The sequence below is a fragment of the Mya arenaria genome, chromosome 3 (assembly GCF_026914265.1).
Source record: "Mya arenaria isolate MELC-2E11 chromosome 3, ASM2691426v1".
Taxonomy (NCBI): Eukaryota; Metazoa; Mollusca; class Bivalvia; order Myida; family Myidae; genus Mya; species Mya arenaria.
The window spans coordinates 83,477,234-83,500,507 of record NC_069124.1 but is presented as its reverse complement, the minus strand read 5'-3'; the positions used below and the strand labels follow the sequence as shown (position 1 = coordinate 83,500,507).

The window sequence follows — 23,274 nt, the reverse complement described above, 5'->3', positions numbered from 1 at the left end:
TGATAATGTAAAAGATCGTTTATCTATATCAGATATGTTTTGAAATAATGGATTGGTGATTTTCGCCTTTTCTAACATTGGCATTATTATAATAGAGTAACAACACGTGCGTTTCTGACTCAACATTATCACAGAAAGGGCACAGACGATTGTTCAATGCAGGATTTTCATATCGTCCCGATTCAAATCGAATGGGAGGTACTCTACATCTAAACATGACAACGTGGAATTTAGAAGGTATTTATAGTGGATTATTTGGTGACTAATGATTGTCATGGATACTTATGTGGTGAAATGTCTTTCTGTATTTTGTTGTTGTTGCTTTTTTGTTTGTTTGTTTTTTTTCGAAAGGAAGATCTATTCAAAACGGACAAGGATCTTTCGTCTCACCATGGCCAATATAATACAAACATGGCTTCACCTGAGAAAGGTCAGAATATGGGACTGGTACCCTGTACACCAATTACACAGTTCACCTTTTCAATCATTATAAAGCGTCTTACATATTGGGGTCAATTATATACAATCCAGTCAAAGATGAACACGATTATTAATCATTTAGATAGTGCAGATCTTGATATTAAAGACATTGAAACGAGATTATCCGATAATAAAAAAGCAGGAAATATAACCCTTTTAAGGGCTTACAAAAATCTATAGTCATCTTGAGTCAATCAAGACCATGGAAGATAAACTTAAGGTCAAAAAATTAAGACTAAAATACCGATAACGATTGTGCAAATAACACTTTGAATATTGTAGATAAAAAAGGCAAATACATAGCGCTTAGCAAAATTGGACAACATTACAACAAGTACAACATTAAGAAAGGCAAATAAATATACAAATACATGATTCAAGGCGACGAAGGCCATGAAGATTTTGGAATTTTATTTTTTTTAATCGAAAAAAAAACAATAAGCTGATCCCACTCCAACGCTTAAATATTTTAAGACCATTTTGAAAAGTATGCGGGTAATCATCGGAGCAAGGCCCGGATAGTGATTGAGACATTATAAAATGACGTTGATTACAATGAATTGGACAAGCTCAATGTAAAAATTATAGCAGCTTAAATCGCACTGGCATTTTAAAAGCTTAAGATGCCAACGGAAGTGACGCTAATTTAAACGAATACTTCATAGAAATTGCTGATATATATTAATCGAGCCCCTGTGCGAACTCGTTAATAATTCTCGACTCTGGCGTATTTCCCCCAAGGTTGGTTAAAGGGAGTGGTCATGCCAGTATTGTAAAAGAAGCCAAAAGAAGAAGTGAACAACTGAAGGGGAATATCCCTGATCCGATGTTTTTGAAACTTATTTACGAATGCCATAAACGAGAGACTAAAACATGGTCGGTTAAATCGAAAAGGAAAATCGTGGACAGCGGAATAGGCCTTTTCCAGGGGGAGATTGCGTCGACGATATGCCTCCCATGAACAACAATGAATCCCATATTTGAGGAAATACTTATGCAGGAGTCATATACATGTATGCCCAATTATCAGTAATCCTTATTAAGTTTGTCGACGATTGTGTTTTACTAAGTGAAACCGTCGAGGGACTACAAAACCATTTATACTGTTTAAGGGATAACCGTGAAATATGGAACAGGAAGTGAAAGTGGACAAGACAAAAACATGGTTTTCAAACAAAGGGTCGAGGAAGGATTAACGATGCACTCGTGTATAACGGCAAATAGATTGAAGATGTGAACAAATTTTGCTATTTACGACTGGTTGATTCGTTATAGATGTTGTGGCTCATAAAGCTTCGAAATCAGTTATGTCTTAAAAACATTTCGCCTGGAATATTAGGAAAGCTTATTTTAAATGTCAAAATAACGACGAATGATTTGTCCCGATATAGATAAATTTTGTAATCTCAGTGGCGTAGCCAGCGTTACGGACTTACGCACGTGCGTAACATCAATTTGAAAAAAACAGGACATCAAAGTCGAGGGCTAAGCTATGTTTTGACATCAGAATAAAGAGAAGATCAGCTTTTGAAAGCATTTCTATGTGCTAGATAGCTTACAGAGCCTAAAAATTACCTGGTAACTATATTCGGAGGCCTAGAACCAAAATATCCCTTAAAATGCACGTCAATGCTCAACATGTTAGTTCCATTTTTCCCTACAGTTACAGAGATATTCCCCTCCCATACCCTCCCACATTTGTGCGTTACATTCAATAAAGCCTGGCTACGCCCCTGAGAAAGTTTATAGACGAATGTGAAAAGGGTCGAGCCAATTTGTAAATCAAATTAAACTGTATAGAACACACTGTTATGTTGTTGTATTTACGTTTAACTTTAAAAAAAAACAGTCATCACCCAAGCAACATACTTAAGTAACAATACATAATCACCTTTGTTTAGTTGACTGACAAAATGTTAAAATAATTTTGTAACAATTTATTTTTGACAACATTAACCGGTTTGTTGGAGGGATTCAAACAATGTTTTGGCCGATTGGGCTCAAATACCGGAACTTGTCGCAAGGGGAAGTTGGACGAGCAGCCCCAGTCGCCACGTTACCATGAAATAACCGCCCAGCACCAAGAAAGAGGTTTCCGGTTGTGAACGGAACATACCAGAAACGACGATTGGTACCAAAATGACATCAAAGAACATTGAAAAAGAAAAGGTCATTGGGATCGACGCAATAAAAACAACGACCGGAGAGCAAGCCAGGGCCGGGCCGTTTTTGTGTTAACGATCCCAGTTACGATTTAACGAAGAGTACACGAACAACTTGGGTGGAGAAAAGGTGGCTTTTCTACTCGTCTCTGAGACTGTGTCTGGTTAAAGTTTCAGGACAGGTTGGCATTCTTACTTATAACTCCATTAAGATAGAAAATAGAAGCTAAGTGTTTACACTCCTAGCCTTACACAATATTCTGTACACACCAACCAGCGTGGAACGATAAAAATGTTTACCAGTCAGTTTAAGTGATTAAGAATATTTCATTTGTCATGGCGTTATTGCCGCAGGGGACTTCTATGGCCAGTTTCTGCAGGACGCTTGTCTAGGGAGTCGAAACTTAAGGAACCTTACGCACTTCATCTGTTTAAACAATTTATTGTCCTGTCATCTAAAAATACTTCTACATTTATGCCAACTAGATCTATATTGGAGTATACATTAGTCGAGCCAACATTCAAACAACATGTAGAACCATTTAATGTAATTGAAAGTAATGTGATAACAACGTATGACGACATTTTTAATGTTCAATCTAGAATCCAGTAATAAAAATAAACGACTGTTCTTGCGACCACTTCGGACAAACCATTTACGTCGCAGCAGCAACAAGGATTACTTGAAACAATCCTCCTGGAAACAATCTTCATACATATTAAGAGCGGAAGTATATTTCGCCACTTGTCTCAACAAGAAATCTGCGTTGGATTCGGTGTGGCACGGTTGCCTGTTATACAAACTTGGACAGCTGGGGATCTGCGGAAAACTATTATACAATCATACTGTAGTCCTAAATGCGAACATGAAGATAATGTACATCACTTGGGCATAAGACATGATTCCAGTATAATTTCGCTAAGAATTCAGGAAAGACTACAAAAGGCTCATAATGCATTTTCTCATGGCTTCCAAGGGAGTTCAGCCCATCGGTGTAAACCCTTTAGTTAGCGTTGATCTTAAATAGGAAAATAATCAACCTTATAGCACTTTATGGTCGTGAATAATGGTATAACTTAACTGCGCATAACATGTATGCTATTGAAAAAAAACAACATCATTTTGTTGTTAAAAATTTACAGAGCTTTTATGTTCAATATTTGATTTCGAGTGTTAAAAGTACATGTTGAAATATTTTTATACGTAGATATCTGTCAAATTTTGTAACACTTCCATAAAGAACGTTGTTTACAGCTATTTGTAAAACATTTTCAACAGTGTTAAGTAGATCCGACTTCATTGCCGAACAAATATGTGTGGAAAGAAATGTCAAGCACTTTACATTACATTACATACGAGACAGAAATGTCGAGAAACTAAATTATGACATACTCTTCTCGTTTAAGAATTTTACAAACAATTGTCTCGCTGTTAATTGTGGACAGGACGTGAAGTCGTGCAAAACTATGGTGTCCCAGCTGCGACTAATTCTATATCACTTTGTAAAAAATCTAATGTCCAAACCAACGACAAAATTGCTCAACCCAAAAATGGAAGTGCAAAAACAACTGTATTGCGGACTATGTTTGTGTGTATTATATCGTGCTTCGACACTGCGTTTCTATCAGAATTGGACCAAATAAGATTTACAATAAAACTCGTCGGTGAACTTGTAGCGCCGTTTCTTGATAATAATGGTAACAAGGAATTTTTTTTGATATCGTACCAATTTATTTACTGATAGTCTGCCAAAACTGTTACACAAAGATTATATTGTTGTATAATGATGCCACTGATCAATCGGACCTATATATGTACATGCGTTATTTAAATTATATAATCATAATTCAAATTAAGTGTTGATATGTTTCCATAAAATGCATTAAAAGTATCTAAATAAGTGTGTATATGTATGCATATGTCCTATCAAGAAATAAATACAAAATTGATTGGTTGATTGATTGGATAAAATTTCAAATTTTAAAGATCATAGCTGACTTCAGATAGGGTGGGGGAAGGCCTCTGTTTGGCTGATTGAAGGTCGTCAGAAAGTGATTGTGTATTCATAGACAGCAGCTCGTTATGCAAAGCGTATTGAAAATATTATTTGTATCAGGTTAAATAGACTACATAAATGTTTCATAATAAATATCTCAAAGAGCAGAATATTTTTAAAGTGTATTCATTTCATTAAAGTCGTTTACATATCACCCATGTATTTAATTGATGAAGCATAAGTCTTATTCTTCTTTACAAAACTATTCCTAAATAACTAAGAAAAATATAGCGACAAATGACAGCATTCAATGATCCATATATAAAAGTTAGGGAGCCATTGTTGTGCAATAGAGTCATATACAATCTTATAAATGTCAATACCATACTTACCACGGCATACAAGGTCAATAATACATTCGTCAAACGATTTTCGAAAAAGACCAATGCATTGGTAGACAGCAATAGATGGTGGAACTTTAAACGTATTGTATTGCATGAAGATCCATTTACACATTATATGATCAAGAAAACAACAGAGAAAAAGAAATAGTGCATTATAACATTGTTTACGTTCATATACAAAGGTCATGCAAAGGAATTGGGCAAGCATGGTGGAAAGATAACCACAATTCTCTCGACTGGTTTGAGAATGTAGTGGTTATGTGCTTGCTCATGTCAGCTATGCATTATGGTTCTGTCAAAGATATAACAATGCTTTAAAAATCAAGAATAGTAAATAAACAAAAATCTTTCACTCTACGGAACGTTTCAAATGTGATAACAAATAATAGCAAAATGATACTCTATTACAATACCACATACCTCACGTGTAAGGATGCTTCATCAATACCAGAAAGTAAAACAAAATCAACATCACATTTATGAGTTTATCTAAACACGTATTCTAAAACTATATCGTTCTTTTTGAATACAAACTTTCCTTGAAACTCTCAATATATTCTTATTTCCTGCCGATTATCTTCTGCGTCGACACGACGCCTTTAGAAAGAAGACCTCCTCCTTTACCGTTGAACAATGGAGGCCAAACTAGAAATTCCACAGTCTTTCCGGAGGCTGTGTTGGATGTGTATTTGTTAGTGTCGAATGGTTCGCCGATTCTGACACTCATGTCCATGTACAGCGGTGGTTCGTGAAGCACCATCATCCAGCATATCTCAACACTCAGCTCCAGGAAAGGCTTGGTGATTCGAACGTACTCCTTGATTTTAGGGTCGGTCAGAGTCGAAATGAAGCCCTGTACAATTAAACATATTTCTAATGTATGTTTTACTCATCTCATATCGACAAAAAGACGACTATATGTAGCCGATCGCTTTTGGGTGATAAAGTATTACAATTGTTTGCAAAAACCACACAATTAAATATATTTTCATTACTTTGTCTATAATAATATCATCTAAACATAAAGACTAACGTTTATTTTCATGTAGACCGCAAGTGTTATACATATTGAATTGGTATTCTTGTGCGCTGTCCTTTTAATTGTATGACACACGTACTGGAAACATATCCTTTCTATGTATTCACAATGACAATACGCACATGTAAAGCAAGTTATATCACCAACTGAATAAAACGTACAATCATTGGCGGTGTTAGTCTTGTATTACAAGTCAAGTGATTCATTCCTAGTTTTGAAATAGTTTTCTTGGCAACTTTCCATTCGAAGACTGGTCACCTTTCAAACCTTTAGATGTTCCACAAACTTCTAAAGTTTGCATCAGCTGACTAGAGCTGACCGGGGTAAACGATCTTACCATTTTCTCTTACCTTTTTTATTTCATCAATAACACCATCGTAAGCTGCGATCTGTCTTCGGGTTTCCTTAAGCCTTCGTTCTTCTCTGGATTTCAGTCTGGCTTTAGTGTCCTTTGAGTATATCAACACAATTTCAATTACCAATATATACATGTATTTACTTCTATTATTATTGAAATATACAACATTGCAGAAACGTGTACTTAGATAATCCCACCAATGTTTAAATGTTTATCGGAATGCAGAACGCCGCATTAAACCTTGACAGTAGCGTTTTTAATAGAATACATGGTAAGGGGGCAGTAATTAAAACATGTATTTTACTACCATTTATAACATTTGTTGGAGCAGAACTTTTGTCTTTGATTGAAATATTCTGACCAAAGGTCATAGAAAATAACTTGTGAAAGAAAAATGGAATTATGCATTTATCTTTATAGAATAGTAGGTGAATGTACTTGTTCATTATTTATTTCGAAGATTTGACCTGATGACTTAGTTTTGACCTGAGGTGACCAATTTCCATTAGTGTTCCAGATATAACAGACACGTATTTTAACAATTTTCATAACAATTAGATAAAAATAAAAACCCTACACCCCCCCCTCCAGCTTTCTATTACCCGTATTATTGCGTTGAAAAATTCGGCTAGAAAAATGGTAAACATCAACATGGGATATATATTCATACATCCACAAAGTAAAATACTACAGTTTGCAAAACTGAGGTAAAGCATAAACTACCGGCGTGGTTAAGTTTCTAATTGAAGCGTGGAGTCTGGCTGTTAAATTTTGGAGATATCATGCATGACCTCACCCAGCCGTGCACTGTTTACGTTTTTTGTATAAAACAACTGACTGCCATGCTTCGCAAAGTTCGTATGCGAACAGTATAAAAATATCTGTATCGACAACAGGACCTTAACAACAAAAAAAATATTACGAGGTGTAAACGACTTCATGAGTGCACATAAAAACAGCAATTTTCCGTTGTTTAAAGCCTAATATATGTTCTGCGTATTATATAATACAAGGGAAGGAAACAAGTTAAACAAACATATTAAAAGGTCATACCGACTTCCCAAACGGACTGAAAACAACTTCTTTCAGTCGTTCAAAGTGATTATAAGCAGTGGTTTCACAAAAGTCGAATGCTTTCTGAAAAGTACAGACAACCAATATTAGAATGCGGTACGTTGACAGACGGTGAAACAGTGATGGAGAGATACGCAAATTCAGTGAATGCCAGGAAATGTGACTTAACTAGAACTCCGATAACAAAGACTTTATTAAAGTTAATTTAACACCAATTAAGCATCATCAACAACATAGTACATGATTTTTACTTTGATATATTTATGATTAAAGAGTGGAAAAGGCATGCAGTAAAAATGGTTGGATATATAATGCATATATTTAAAAAAAAATAGAGAACATATTCTTTCTCAATGCCTCACACTTTCCAATACTTACTTGTAGTATCTCAATCAAGAAAACCGTCGCATCCTTTTGAGATACTTTTATGTTTTCGTTTTTCAACATATCGTCAAAAGCATCTGTCCATTCGTCATCGTAGAGCTGACTAAATCTCTCACACAATTTTATGGCTCTGTTGGGGTCGCTCAGATCAGGAATGTCAGCATTTTTACCATACAATTGAAGATCCAATTTGCTTAATCTGAAGAAGTTTGAATACTTATCGTTTTCAGACAAGTGTATACGTAAAAGCAACAAAAGACAAATTACCTCAATCTGATAGTCATATTTGATTTACACCAGCTTTTACCTTTAATATCAAACCATATTGCATTACAGGTTGTTCTTCTTTTAGTTTTCGGCTACTCGGATGTCCCTGGAGTTTTCATTGTATTCTTAACTGAGCAATAGAGACTTCATCATCTTTTAAGATGTTTTAAATTAATATCATTATGTAAAGTATTGCTTTAGGGTTTGTTTAAGTCCTAGCCAATCTTCTGAATGATTGCCGCCCGTGAGAGTTGAAATGTTGTCATACCTATTTTTTAGTTCCTCTCTTTCTTTTCTTATCTCATTTAGCTCCCTCTGATGATTACTATTAATATGTTCTTGTTCATTGTATATCCTTTTCATTTCCTTTTCTAATTGCTTGCAACAGTCTTCGAGATGCAATTTGCTTGCAAGCTCCTGATTTAAACGATCATCAATATGTTTTTTCTTGGCTTCAAGACTCTTTATCGTTTGCTCCATTTGTTGCGACTCTACTTCAAGACTTTTTATTGTTTGTTCCATTGTTCGCTCCCGCTGGCTCCAAAATTCTTCAGTTTGTTTAAGCAATGACGACTTGATGTCGCATAAGTCTTTTAGCTTTCTATTTCTGAAATTAAACATACAAACTATACTCGAATACATTAATATGTCACATGTTCGTGTTGTAGAGAGCTTTACACCAAACACTCGTCTGTTTGTAGTCGAACAATGGGGAATACTTTGATATTTATTTAATCTAGAGTTATGTGCCCTTCTAAACATATGCGTATTGTCTTGTAAAACTAAGTCCCAATTGAATATCTTGGAAAGTTATGGCCAAGGTTAAAGTTATTGCACTACGACACAAGAAAATTTATATAAATTCCAATTATGTCTGAGTATGTTTACCATGATATCATGAATTTATATTAAAGAAGAATTGTGTTAGCTATCGTGTCAAACACAACACAATACATGATAACTATTTTAATGACCTTTCTTACACTAATAAACTTTGATGTTATTTTTTATATTAATGACACAAAATGGACGTCACATTGGTTAATTATTCACATATATACAATATACGGTGGTGATTTATGTGTAATTGTATTTACTTTGAAATGTCCATGTAAGCGCGAAAGATCCGGCGCACAGGGGCTGCGGTCGAGGCGCCAATAAACTGGCTGCCAACGGCGATGGAGCCGCACAAATATAACGTAATTATCAACGGGGAAACACGATTTGCTTTGTGGCTTTCAGCTCATTAGCTGCGCAGGTGAAATAATGAGGTTTTGTTTTATTTTCTCACCACCAAAGGCATGCGATAAAAAGAATCTGCCATTTGTCATACAATACACACTCTTATTTTACTTGTGGAATAAAATTGTGTTTTATATGAGCCGATTTGTCCCAAATTAACCTCGAAAGTTTACGAACTTTGCCCATAATCGAACTTGGCTGTGATCTAATTGTCATACACTTTCATTGAAAATATTACTAGGTTCGGTAAAGGAAGAAGATGCTAGAACGGTAACAATGTTGAATATCGCTTTGTGAATGAATCAAGGGCAATATTTCGAAATTTAGTGGTCAGATATAAACCAAAATCAAACATTGATAGTGTCGCCTTACACATCGTTTCCAAGATTGGTCGACAAACTTACTATGGATGACGACGGACGATGTACGACGGACAAAAGCTCACACACACACACACACACACACACACACACACACACACACACATATATATCTATATATATATATATATATATATATATGTATATATATATATAAATACTGTTCCGCGGCAGACCAATCCTGCCATATAGTGGTGGCGGTAACCCTTCACAGTCAAGACATTTATTTCTGAGTTATGGTTTAACATTCGGATGCATCATGAGTATCGTTTGTTTCCGAGCCCTATGATTAATGAATACGCCTTAAGGTAAGAGGGAATTGATTTATGACCAGGATAGCCATTCATTGCCCAGAATAATCTAAAGGTATTCCACCGGATATTTATTAATAAATTAATATAAGCTATGTTATTTAGATTTCATATTAATCATTACGTAGCTTACCATGGGATTCATGTCCGTATGTTCCGAGGAATTTAAGAGAGTCGTAACAAGTTGCTGGTTACACGAGTTTTTGTGAAAAGATGTTCTGAATTTGCTAACATTACATATAAAGCAGATCTCATTTTCTGAGTTAATGCTCTTACAGATTGAAATGTATAAATAAATGAAAAAGTCTTACTCCTCAATGAGTCGGCTTATTTCCAGATCTTTTTTCTTCAGCTCTTTCAGTCGTTTTTCATCTACTGGTGGTGTTACCTTAACTCTGGAACATAGCATATATACTACATTTATGTGAATAAACCTTGTTTAGAAAAGTACTTTGCCATTTACCACAAAAAAAGTAGAAACATTATTTACAAATTCAACTGGGTGTCATACAAAGATGAAATGACCGCCGGGCTGATCGAACGAACTTAATAACATTCCGTGAACATTAAGAAAATGGGCGTTAAAGTCCGCACAAATGTGGAAGTAAGCAAACAATGTAAAACGATTTGTACCTTATTCAAACACTTGCTGTGAGATTAAACAGCAGAAGATGTTATAACAAAGGTGATTTATAGGCGAACAAAATACTTTTTCGTTGACATTTCAAAAAATATGTGAGGCACCATCAAAATCATTCATGGAACTAATTGTGTTTTTGATGTACAATTTACGTTTCAAAAAGATCGACGGGAAAAGAAGGCAGTATTATAAAATGTAATTTTAGTCAGTTCTACTTTTTATTCTTGGTGACAGAAATACTTAGGTAAATGCCAAATAATTTACAAGTACTTGAAATAATAACAACTACAATACTAGCTGTAACATAGAAACAACTACAGTAAAAACTAGTAATACATTATAGCAGTTTGACATCATTATTTGGCACGACGCCCTGACATATATGGCACATGTGCTAAAGCTGAAGCAAGAATGGGAATATGTCACATCTTCTCTTGTAAAGCAAAGGAATTCAAACTCAGTTTTAATTTCTGGCGGCATCCTTTTTTATGTGGGTGTAAACAACTTTCCCTAATTGCGTACTTAACAACCACCTGTACTGTGTACCAAAAATAGTGTGTTAGGGGATTACCCCCTCTGCAATCAACATGAAACACAGGAGATCCAACACCCAAAAATATAAAAAAAAACCACTAATGAACATTAAATTGTATATCGACGCCATGTATTGAATAAGTAATTGTTTATTATACAATCGGACACATTTTCTTGCAGTTGGTTTTGCATGTGTACAGTTTTGGATATCAAATACCTTGAAAGTTTCTTTTGAATATGCAGTTATCAAGAATAAGTAACCAGTTAAAAAATGCAGTGAATACTAAATGTATTTTTGTCAATGTGTTTATTCCTGTTCCTTCTCCTGGTATTTTCATCAAGTAGGTATAATCTATTAATGTGTTATACAATGCGTTAATATGACTCTCACATCCATAGCTGGTCAACAATCGAAATACCGATTATGTTTGTGACAGGACATTTAAAGAAATGCAATAATATACATCAGTCTTATGCAATGAGTACTTCATTTCATATCATCAGCTCCTTTTAGAGCCAGAACGTAAAGATGAAGCTGCACCATTTGTATTTATAAGATATTTAATGCCATGATCAATAAACATATATTTCATGTTTTAAGTGTGTTTTGTCATATGGCGATTAAGTGCAAAAATATGCAATTTCATATTATATATGTATGGTAAAATGCTTACCCTGCATCACATGTCCGTCCAGGAACACATTCTTCTGACTGTTGTGCCATCCTGAAAGGAAATAGAACATATTAAATCACATTTGTTTAAAAACAATAATACAAACTCGAAATTGGAGGAGTTGAAAATGACCTTATACACCTGATTGGCATACCATCAAAATAATAATGAACTATGTTTCCCGAAAGGTTATTTTAAACTTTACCTCACAGCATTCTAAACGAGAAATGACTATGATTTCGTTTTTTAAGATCAGCCAACCACCTGTTATGGGGGAAATGATTAACAGTTTTAATTAAAATTGCCATGTTATGGGGTATTATAACTGAAAGGTTTTATATACAATTGCATCAACAGTCCACTCAAAGGCGATAACTGACCTAAAGGAATGGCCGTAATCAAAATATCATAAAATATTGACTTAATATGACACACTGCCCGTGAATAATAATGCACTTTGAAATCAATGTATGAGCATTAAATAAAACTTGCATTTGCTTTAAAATCTGCATTTTCGGTTATTAAAACTGAACAATAACAAAGATGGATTAAAAGTGTCTTATGATATTTACAACTTTTAACATTATACCTCAATATTGCATGTGTGTTCATATTTATTCGAATGGTAGAATACACAAAAACACTCAAATCTTAAATCCAGTTATGTGGTCCGTTACAAAGTCGATTAATGTATCATTGACTGTAAATAATTATCAAATGTTGAAACACTAAACCAGGAATAAAAAAATTGCATACTGCTTAAACAGGCAATATAACAACTGCTACGAGGGAATACATGCATTAATCATCAACTTGCAACAGCTACCCAAATTGCTTGATTTAGAAATTCTATAGACTTTTTGATTTTCAAAGGTAAAATCAAACACAGTAAATGGTTGATGATGGACTTAAGGCCTTTTTTAATAAATTGGTTAACGGATCCGACGCTCAAATATTTCGAAATCTCCAAAACTGAAATCTCTGTGCACATGAAATGATGTAAAACCTGTTGCCTGTTCCTTTGCAACATAAGGATGCAGTTTTAAAAATTGATTTCAAAGTGGCGGCCTCAATTGAGCTGAGACCATACAAGAATTCAAATATTCTCATTTTTGAACATACCATCTGCATTTAAACAAAAAAAAATGTAATAAATGTAAACTCAACTGTAAGCGATGTAATTGCTGCTATTAATTAATGATATTTTGATCTTTTTGTTTTGGGTTTCCCCACAAACGCTATGAAAAATACATGCATTGTAAAAAATTAAGTAACTTACAAGTCTGAATTCCTTTTTTTTTCGCACCACCCGTCCAACATTTTTTCAAAAAAATCCGTTGATCAATTAATAAAAAAAATGGCATAAAGGTAAACATGCAGGGACAATCATTAGGATGACTCACAAACATATTCGTTACGTTAAAAGTGCTTTAACAATTTGACATTTCGCAAGTAATAGCAAGACACTCTCAAAATTATTTGATTGCATAAAATTGAGAAATCCCTACCCTGTATCACGTTTCCACCCAGGGACCCATTCTTCTGATTGTTGTGACATCCTGAAAGAAAATAAATAATTATCACAGCCGGATTAAGAAAATCATACAAATTTGAAATTAAAGAATTGAAATACACATGACATTCATACCAACGCATTCGTAAGGTACTATCTTTCCTTCAGGTTAATTCAAGGTTTTGTTCACAACATTCTGGGAAAAATACTGTGGTGCCGCATTTGACATCAGTTAACCAACTTTTATCAAGGAAAATGGCTAACAGTTATTTATTTCGATTACCATGTACAGTCCATTCCCAAGCGATAATTGACTGAAAGGTATAGCTATAATAAATATTGGTGCAGACCGTTGGGTTTTCACAACCAACACTTCTGGGGTTACGAATGTTTATTTTCCAGTGAATATAAGAAAGCCTACAAAATGAATATAATGCATATAAATATAAGAACATATATGATAATACAAAATACAAGGGCCACGCTCATTTTATCAAGAAATACAAACAGGCTAAATTAGTTTCTACAGTTTAATATTTTAAATTATTGACTAAAATATATGGTAAAACAACTTACCAGACTCAGTGGCAGTATAAATATGACTTGAACAAAGGTTCCTTGAAAAAGTAGGTAAAGTGGTTTAAAAATGTTGAATTTTGGTGTACAAGTAGTACCTAATTCACTTGAACCTCGCAGGTCGAGCGCTAGTAAGATAGAGCAAGTTAGTCCTCAGAAAATAGTTAAAGGGGCTAAGTGAAAATATGAAACAATGAGAATGTAAGATAAAAAAAACACTTGTTTAACCACTCAAACATCACAATATACATACATACACTCAGCACATGACATTTACATGGACATGTGACTTTACAAAACAGGAAAGTTTGGGTGGAGTTACACTTGTTTGTTATAGCCATACCTTTCAGTCAATTATCGCTTGGGAAATGATATTGTAACAGTTCTAAAACATGGAAGTAGGGTAACATACTGCTAATAAATTGATGCCTTTTAGAACCTAATGATCATTAAAGTACTTTTTCAGTTGCTTTATTATCTGTATTCCCAATAATTAAACTAAACTTCTAATATCGAGTCCTCACGGAATAAACTAAAACATGTGCATGTACACACTCAAGTATACCACCACCGAATATTTTAAATCAACTGTCATGTTCACATATTTGTACGTAAAACACTATATAAAGCCATACTCAGCTGTAACGGAGGAAATCAAGTTTGCCCTACTTTGATGAAAACATGTCAAACAGTCAATGACATAGATGTAAACAATGTCGTTAACTGATTAAATGTGTATTTCGATATGTTATTCCTTTTAACTTTGAATCTAAACATTTATTTAAACGTAGAATAAACAAGAACACTCTGTGATTAAATTGAATGGTCATTGAGAAGTTCGATCAATGTGCCACTGGCTATGATAAATCATCAAATATTACAGCCCAGTGTTGAAAACACCGTATATGGAATAAAAAAAAGTGTGCATTCTATCTCAAAAAAGAAATAATACACTTGCTGGACGCTTATGTTTACTCATGATTGCTAAAATATCATGCAACAGCTACACAACTTGCTTGATCTAGTATATATGTTGACTGGTTAGTTTTGTTTCAAGTTTTAATCTAACATAGTGAGCGGTTGGTGATATAGAAGCTTAAAAGTACTTGCACGAAAAGCTCGAATGTAAGAATAACAATGGCCATAAAAACTTTAGTCAACAGTTGACTGCAAAGTAGTTTTTTTAAAGTTTCAATCAATAGCATTAAGATTTCTTTAATATAGGGACGTATAGATACATGCAATCAAAGAAGATCGAGAATTTCTGAGACAAAACAAGTGCCATAATTTGCAAACTTCATTTCACTTTATTTAATTGGTTTGGTGATTTGAAGCTTTGTATAGATTATCAGTTAAACTGAGATATGCACTTAAAGTACGTTAACGTTAAACTTAAACCAGCATTGCGTAGACAATCATAGGTAACAACTTCCATTATTTATAACATAGCGTTGTCTCTCTTGATTATTTTATTAGTTGTGATGACTGGAACGCTATGTATAATGTATCAAACCTTAACATCCCTTTACATACTAACTTGCACGCGGAACTTAAAACGAGGTATGACGCTTACGCTTAGGTGAGTAGAAAAGCTCTTTTTATTCGTCAAACAGTCGAGCTTATAAAAAATATCAAACCATATGGTTTCTTTGGTACGAAAATGGTGGTATACTTGGTTTGAGAACAGGCAAAAATGCCAACGTTTTTCTAATTAAATTGAAGCTGTAACCTATGTACGGTAATGAAATTAAATGTCATGATGAATAAACATAGAATTTACGTTTTAAGTAGTTTTTACTTTTTGTCATTTTATCAGTAAGTGCAGAAGTCACGTGCAAAAAATATACCAGTGAACAATATAATCAAATGCTAACCTTGGATCACGTTTCCTTCCAGGAACACAATCTTCTGGCTGATGTGCCATCCTGAAAGAAAATAATACATAATCACAGTTTGATACATAACTGATACAACCTCATCTATACCATGTTTACCTTTTAACTCTCATTTTACGTTGTTTCCTTTGGATTTTCCATCAGATATAAGGTTTAAAAAATTAACGTACAATATGTGTAAATTTAGATTTTATCTCAAGTACGAAATCAACTTTACTATATCACACCTGCAAGCTACTGTCAAAGAATATATTTAAACATTTTAACACTATTTTGTTTTCCAAATCCCCAATTTTCATTTAAACATTTACTTATAGCAGCATTAAGCACAAAAAATGCATCAACTAAATACGACGATCAAAACGTCAATAGTTGCACTGAAGTATTCATTTAACATATGTCACCGCCGGAAGCTTTATTTTTCTTTAATACTTTTGTAATATTTTCAATTTCCTGCACTGTGGTTGGAGTATCAACCTCTTCAAAACTACAATAATTACTACCAAAATCATGATTGCTACAGAAATGCTTTGCATTTAAATTTTATTTATATTACATTAAATCAAGGAAACTTATTTTCTACTTATTAGATAATTTCAAAGGTAGAAAATTATAGTTCCCATTTGTTCCGTCCAACGCTTTAAAACACCATTATATCAATGGCTTATTTGGAGAAAAACAGAAAACAGTTAAAATTCTTAGTTAATCCCTTTAAACGAAACGAAGCTTGTGTTTGAAACTGTTGTGTTTTATCTCACTACTGTATTGATTATATTGTACCTTAAATTAAATGAGTGAATTATATTAAACATTACCTGTTTATTAAAAGAATGATACTATTTGAATTTACCACATTCCCCTACCAAATAATAATTATTTGGTATAGCATGATCAATTCAAAACCTGTTGTAAACAATCAATCTACGTCTTCGTACTGTGTCCACATGTTGAAATATTCAGTTTTCAAATGTTCTTACTTAAATGTAAATTGTTATGTTAAAAGGGAATATTGAGTTGCATAGAATTGAGTTGATATGAATGGCTTGGTTGCAGCGTTACCGATGTCAATAAAGCTATCACGCCTGTCCCTTGATGTCATGTGAATCACTTGTTGTTGTTTTTTGTAAACATGTGTGTTCGTCCTTTTCCTTTATTTGCCATTGGTTAATTATTACGGGCTCTCAGCCGAGCGGAGTTATTCAAGCTACATGTGTGTATGTATCAAAATAGGACTACTGTCAATTCAAAGTGCTACTACCTTGAGTCGTAAATGACTGAAAAATGTGATGGAACCAGTAGTTTGTTTCGGAAATAAAATTGAGCGCGTGAAATCTAGATACCTACATACCAACTTCAGTACAGCGTGACCAAACTGTGTCCGGAGATTTCGTCATGACCAAAACGACAGTTTTCGTAAAATTTAAACTACGATATCCGAAATAGTGCTTTTTGTATGCCCGTTTGGATAAAGGGTTGCATTAAAATAAAATTCGGAGGGAAAAAATGTTTGAAAAACCTTAAGCTCCTTTTTTTAAAATGGTAAATATACAGTTGCCACATATTAAGGGAAGACGAGTCATGGTTTTTCTCATCATAGTTTCTTGCATTTATTTCACTTGGATGGTGTGTTACATTTGATGTGGTTTAGGATACTTTAAATTTCAGGTTTTTGAATTATGAGTTTAGTATTTATAATAGGGATGCAAACGAATGCGAAACTGATTTTCGAATATTCGGTTATTTTTTCGATCGAATTTTCGATTATCAAAATAAATCTTTAAGAAATTGGCGTAAACTTTTATTATTCGCTAGAGTAATTACCGGGGCCTTTTGATCATTCTTTGTCGTAGCTGTTACCGGCGACGGACCCTGATTTCCCCAATTAGCCTGAAATTCCACATTTTAAGAAAATGTACCGAGAAAAAGGAATACATTTTGAAAATTTCGATTTATTTCAATTCCATTGAGTTAATATTTGTAAACAATGCGATATTAGATCGGTCAATTTCTGGTGCAATAACGTTATAACCTTTGATGGCATTTAAATATACCAATTTGTTTTTAATTTGCGTGATCGTGCTGGCACGACATTGTAGCTTGAACATTCAAAATTGACAATTATTAATGAAGCGAATCGTTCGGTGAAGCATCGACTGAAACTTAAATGAAACTTTTATTAAGTTAGGTTGTCTGCATGTTTGCTTGATAAAACAGATGTTATATACGTAAATGTGTCTGATGCTATAGACGTACTAAATAATAATTTAATATCTTCGGCAAGAAAACAAAATTTTATTTAACGATCAAGTGGACTCGACTGTTGTACAAACTAAATCTGATTTTATTCTGTGCATCCATATTAAGAAAGATGTAAGATAAATATTTTATTGCAGGCGTTATTTGTATTCCACCTGAAACTTTAAGCTTGTTCAACTATGATGAATTGAACCTTTTTGAATCTGAAGTAATTGATATGTGCAGCAAATACGAAAATGCGAAAATGTCATTTTAAAGGAGAAACAAACGGGCACACATCTAATATATTTGATTCTGTTGAATTCGGTGACTTTATTTTGGAATATTTCGATTCCGATAACAAAGCATTGCAGTATTTCAACCAAGTATAACTAATAAGATAAGGCCAAATCCTCAAAAAAGAGGCTTTATCGAAACAAAAGTAATGAATATTGGTAACATTATTGCTATTTTTAAGAATAATAACCCTTTTTGATCTTAAATAAACGGTTTGGTCATGATAAATCAATCGACTTTCAAAGAAAAATCTTTATTCGACTATTTAATATGCTCTACAAATATGTTACAAAACTTAAGCGATTTTGAAATAAATCTTCTAAATGTATTGTAATCTTATGGACATGTCATTTTGAATTTGGAGATGCTTTACCAAAAACAAACAAGCAAATATAATCGCAAAATAATAGTAATAAACAATATGAATACAAAAATAAGAGCTTGCGTGAATATCAAAGAAAATAACAACTGAATTACATATTTTTTGTCCTATTTAAAGACGCTAGATAAGAATAAGAAATCATATACACCCCGTCCCGTCCCATGAATGAATTTTACTATGTTTTTAAGAAAATAGATAACCTGGAGAATATGATTATAAATCTGCAGTTAATGAGGAAAAATTGAATTCACCGTTCACCGAAGATGGAGTAGAGAATATGAGTGCAACAACGACAAGGATTCAAGTCAATCCGACAATTTCGTAGCAAGCACCTTAAATCTACGAAACACATCATTTTGCCATTTCGTAATAAACTTTTAACCTTATTTTAGACATATGATTATATTCCAAAAGTTGGTCGGCCAATATATAAACAAGAACTCTAAATCACCGGACAATTACAGATCAATCAGTATTATAAGCTGCCTAGGTAAACTTTTCACACCTGTACTTAATCATAGAAATTATAGACTGACAAATATATGGTAAAGCTAGAGAACCAAGCTTGGTTTAAAAAATCGCTAAAGCTTTGACCATTATTTTTCATATTTACGTATATTCTTTCTATCTAAACGTATGAAATCACGCAAACAAAAATCATTCGTCGGATATGTCAACTTAAAACGTAGTTTTGATCTTATCCCGATATTTTAGTTTTTAAGATATTTGATAAGAATTGACTGTAGAATAATCAAATGGTCCCAAGTATGAACTCAAACATGTAAAGTCTTGCATCCCCTTTAAATCTTCTAAAGAAACCAAGGCTAGGTATTCCATACAATGAAATACATTGTCCTTCCTGCCCTAACAATATAGAAGACAGTTTTCATTATATACTCGAATGATCCAAATTCCGTAGCAAACCCGAGATATTATAGACAAAACCAAAACATGTTTAAATTTAAAGACCACCTAAATAACGGAAATAAAACTGTAACGAAGGATGTAGGCAAATTTGGAATTTCCTATCAAGATCAAAACAGTAAAAAAGTCCCTACAACGAAAACCTACCTTTGAAGGTATTTATTATCCAAAGTTTGTATCCATTGGATTGTCATTCACATTTATTCATAAATGTATCGAAGCACGGCATGCTCATGAACTGATTGAATCCACTGTAGTACACTTTTACCGTAGCTTTTGTGAGAAGGTGTGTAAGCGGTCTGGTAGCTAGGTCGGAAGAGCATTCGCACATGTAAACTAGTAGGCATAGGTTCGAGCCCGGTCTGGCTGCACATGTTTTTCACCCTGTGATAAATGACACCCGACGAGGTACCGTGGCAGCACTGTGAGCATGTTTACAGCATAATAATTCATAAAAAAATATTATCGATTTAAACCCATAAGATATATTGTTAGTAACATATTCATTCCAATCTTTTTAACCGACGCTGCATTTAAACATTTATATAGCCAAAACATTTTAACTATTGTGTCTGTAAATTAGTAACATCGCTAGGCAGTTGAAATTTGAACCTGTTTACAAAGGCTTAACTCGCTGTGCAGTTTTTGAGATAAGTCTTTACATCAATTACTGGTATGCCTTCCGACGAACAGTCGTAGATTTATAAATAGTGTCATCACATTGGATAATTGATTATCAGTCAAATTAATTTGTTTCTTTCTTTATTCATCCGAAATTAGTATTACTTATGCTTACCTGAAGTTATTTTGCCATTTAGGAATGGAATACGACATCTGAATCTAACGCAATTGTAAGACAAAATTTCGGAGAATGTTTTTAAACCTTTAAGCATTTGGAAAGCGTCTTATTTTACCTACGATACAGCCATGTACACACGCATGTATTAATGTTTCCATCTTGGTTCGATCATATCCCTATTATAGCTATATACTTTCAGAACTCATAACACTGACACTTTTAATAATAATAATAATAATAATAATAATAATAATATGTCTTATCAAAACATTTACGCTCGTTGTGATGTATATAGTGTCTATAATGTTTAAAACAAATGTAAAAGTAAATGTGTGAAAATATTTAACTAAAATATTTAAAAATCGTTTTTAAGAGAAAACGAAATCACATAAGAAGACATTTATTTACGAAAGCGTTATATTCTTATTTCTCCCTTTAGCACTGTGGGCTTGTCGGCATGCACGATTGTATATGAAGACATTTGTAACTTGATGGATAACTTGAGACTTGTTTTATAATGCGCTATACAAATATTTACATTCATTCATTCATTCATTCATTCATTCATGGTATAGTGATTATGTAGTTGGTTTAAATGGCTGTTTATGGACATAAAAGCCTTCCGCATTGCGAAATCCAATATGATACTTTAAATAACTGAATTTTGCCCCGGATATAAATCTTGTGTTTCAACATTGAGTGCAAGTTTAACTACATTCCTTCTTAATAAAATAGCACATAAAAGTTTGACTTCTTTGTTATTAAAATCAAAAGTAGACCAGAAAAGAGTTAAATTACTTAACAGTTTATCATGACAACAAGGTCAATATATTAAACATAAAATCATTCCAAATATATGACAAAGTATTTAAAGTAGTAATGTGTTTACATTTGACTTACGTTTTAAAAACGTTATTTGTTTCCACTCACCCGAACGACCCTATTTTTTCCTCTTGACTTTACAACATTTTGTTTATCACAATTTTCATCCGGTTTCGCGATAGTTAGCCATTTTCATCTGGGTGAGTAGACGCGTATGGCTTACAGAAGTAATCAAAGCATTGAAAGTGCTGATGAACGGTTGGCCCGCGAGTAAATCCATACATTAATTATGAACTGACCATTTTCCTTTATGATGACATAACTTGTCAGCAATGATTTCATATGGACAACCTTGCGAACTGGAGAGGTAGGATTCATATGTTTCACGACAAACAGACGTCCGTGTTGGTAGCTTTAACAAGGATAAGATCGTTAAAACATTATTTTTTAACAATATGTTTGTCAAACATAGTAACCCCCCCCCCCCCCCCCCGCCCTTAGCGCCATGTTATCAGGAACATTTGGATAATTGAATGAAATATGCATGGACCGAGATGATAGCTGATTTGTCATTGACATTGGATGCCTTCGAGGTAGTTTTAAGATTATGACCAATCAATTCAAATTGTAAGTGTAGCAGGTACAGGTTTTAATCATGTTAAAGTGACACTCTTATTCAAAATCAATACATACACATGTATAACAAACATAAATTTTGACTGATAATATTTTAACTACTTACTTAATAATGCATTCATGGAAAGTATCAAATACTAACAAAATTGTAACAGAGTATTTAATAGCTGAAAACGCACAAATATTAAATGATTGGTGAATGCTAAAAGATTTACTGTGCCCTTCTATCGTCTCATAAGATATATTACCGCCGTGTTTTATGCACATTTCTTTCAAATTAAACTGGGTAGCTTTCATAACAGGGAGGTACACGTATTCCGAATCTGCAAGGGTTTAAGTGAGGTTTTGGAGCTTGATATGCTAGATGGCGGCGAAACCATGACGAAATAGGATTTTTGGAACCTGTTTTCGCCTGGTAAGTCATATAAAGTATGTATTTAAAAAATATCATGACGCGCATTCGGCTCTACAATTACCATGCCTCACTCATGCGTCTAGGTTACGGAATAAAAAAGTTATTGAAGGAAAATCTTTGGCCGATCTATTGTTTACAATTGTGGGAAGTGAGAATTTGATACTTATTATGACGTTTAAGTTCCAAAAACACATATTTTGCAATGGATTCTGCTTTAACATTATTTAAATGTGGTATTTTAATTTCCTGACAATTCCTTTGCTATTCAAGAGCTTTCATGGTAATTTTATTTTGGTTTAACCACCTAAAAGTGTGCTGAAAATAGTTCAACCACCTTTTGGCATCTGCACTGAAAAACACTTTTATAAATGAAAACAAACTGTGTGACAAATTAAACTTTTGACAAACGTTCCATAATATTATGACAAACTTTCCATTATATTAAACTATCACGTGTTGAATACTTTCTATAAAAAAAAATTAAAGCGATTTATTTGTCTTTTATTAACTGTCTAATTTTCTTTTTCTCACATTTTAAGTACTAACAACCAACTGATAAAAATAGAAACTAAAACAACCTATAACAACCTCTTACCATTACAGTGGATAGTTATTTTTATATTTGCTAATTCACTATGGTCACATCAGAAGAACCAGTAATAAAATGAAAATATTGTTTACTGTTAACACTCGAATTAACGTCATGCTTCTATTAATAGGGCCAACGATATGCCGAGATACAAAAAGATATCATTTCTGAGTTTGAACCGCTCTAGAAAACGGACAAGCCCTATACCAGGCAATTCAAGAAATTTAGGATTACCGTCACACCCC

The 23,274-nt window shown here is 33.5% G+C and overlaps 1 protein-coding gene across 2 annotated transcripts; it reads right to left on the bottom strand.

Moving 5' to 3' along the window:
* Positions 1-3,132: 3,132 nt before the first annotated feature.
* On the bottom strand, positions 3,133-21,601 carry LOC128226667 (uncharacterized). Of its 2 annotated transcripts, none has more exons than XM_052936648.1 (10): positions 21,498-21,601; positions 15,910-15,960; positions 13,455-13,505; positions 11,947-11,997; positions 10,410-10,493; positions 8,434-8,772; positions 7,893-8,097; positions 7,494-7,577; positions 6,433-6,531; positions 3,133-5,896 (listed from the first exon to the last, which is right to left on the bottom strand). In XM_052936648.1, exons 2-10 carry the CDS (start codon positions 15,957-15,959, stop codon positions 5,603-5,605), a joined length of 1,257 nt encoding a protein of 418 aa, XP_052792608.1. In that variant the 5' UTR covers position 15,960; positions 21,498-21,601; the 3' UTR covers positions 3,133-5,602. The 2 variants fall into 2 exon arrangements, with proteins under 2 accessions (XP_052792608.1, XP_052792606.1); XM_052936646.1 differs by having other exon boundaries at positions 21,468-21,597.
* Positions 21,602-23,274: the final 1,673 nt, after the last annotated feature.

Excerpts from the sequence above, each read along its gene's own strand:
- LOC128226667 (XM_052936648.1), bottom strand. The coding sequence starts at position 15,959 with ATGGCACATCAGCCAGAAGATTGTGTTCCTGGAAGGAAACGTGATCCA. Across the intron at positions 13,506-15,909 it reads GGAAGGAAACGTGATCCAAG|GATGTCACAACAATCAGAAG; the intron begins GTTAGCATTTGA and ends ATTTTCTTTCAG. Across the intron at positions 8,098-8,433 it reads AGAGAGGAACTAAAAAATAG|ATTAAGCAAATTGGATCTTC; the intron begins GTATGACAACAT and ends AAACTTCTTCAG.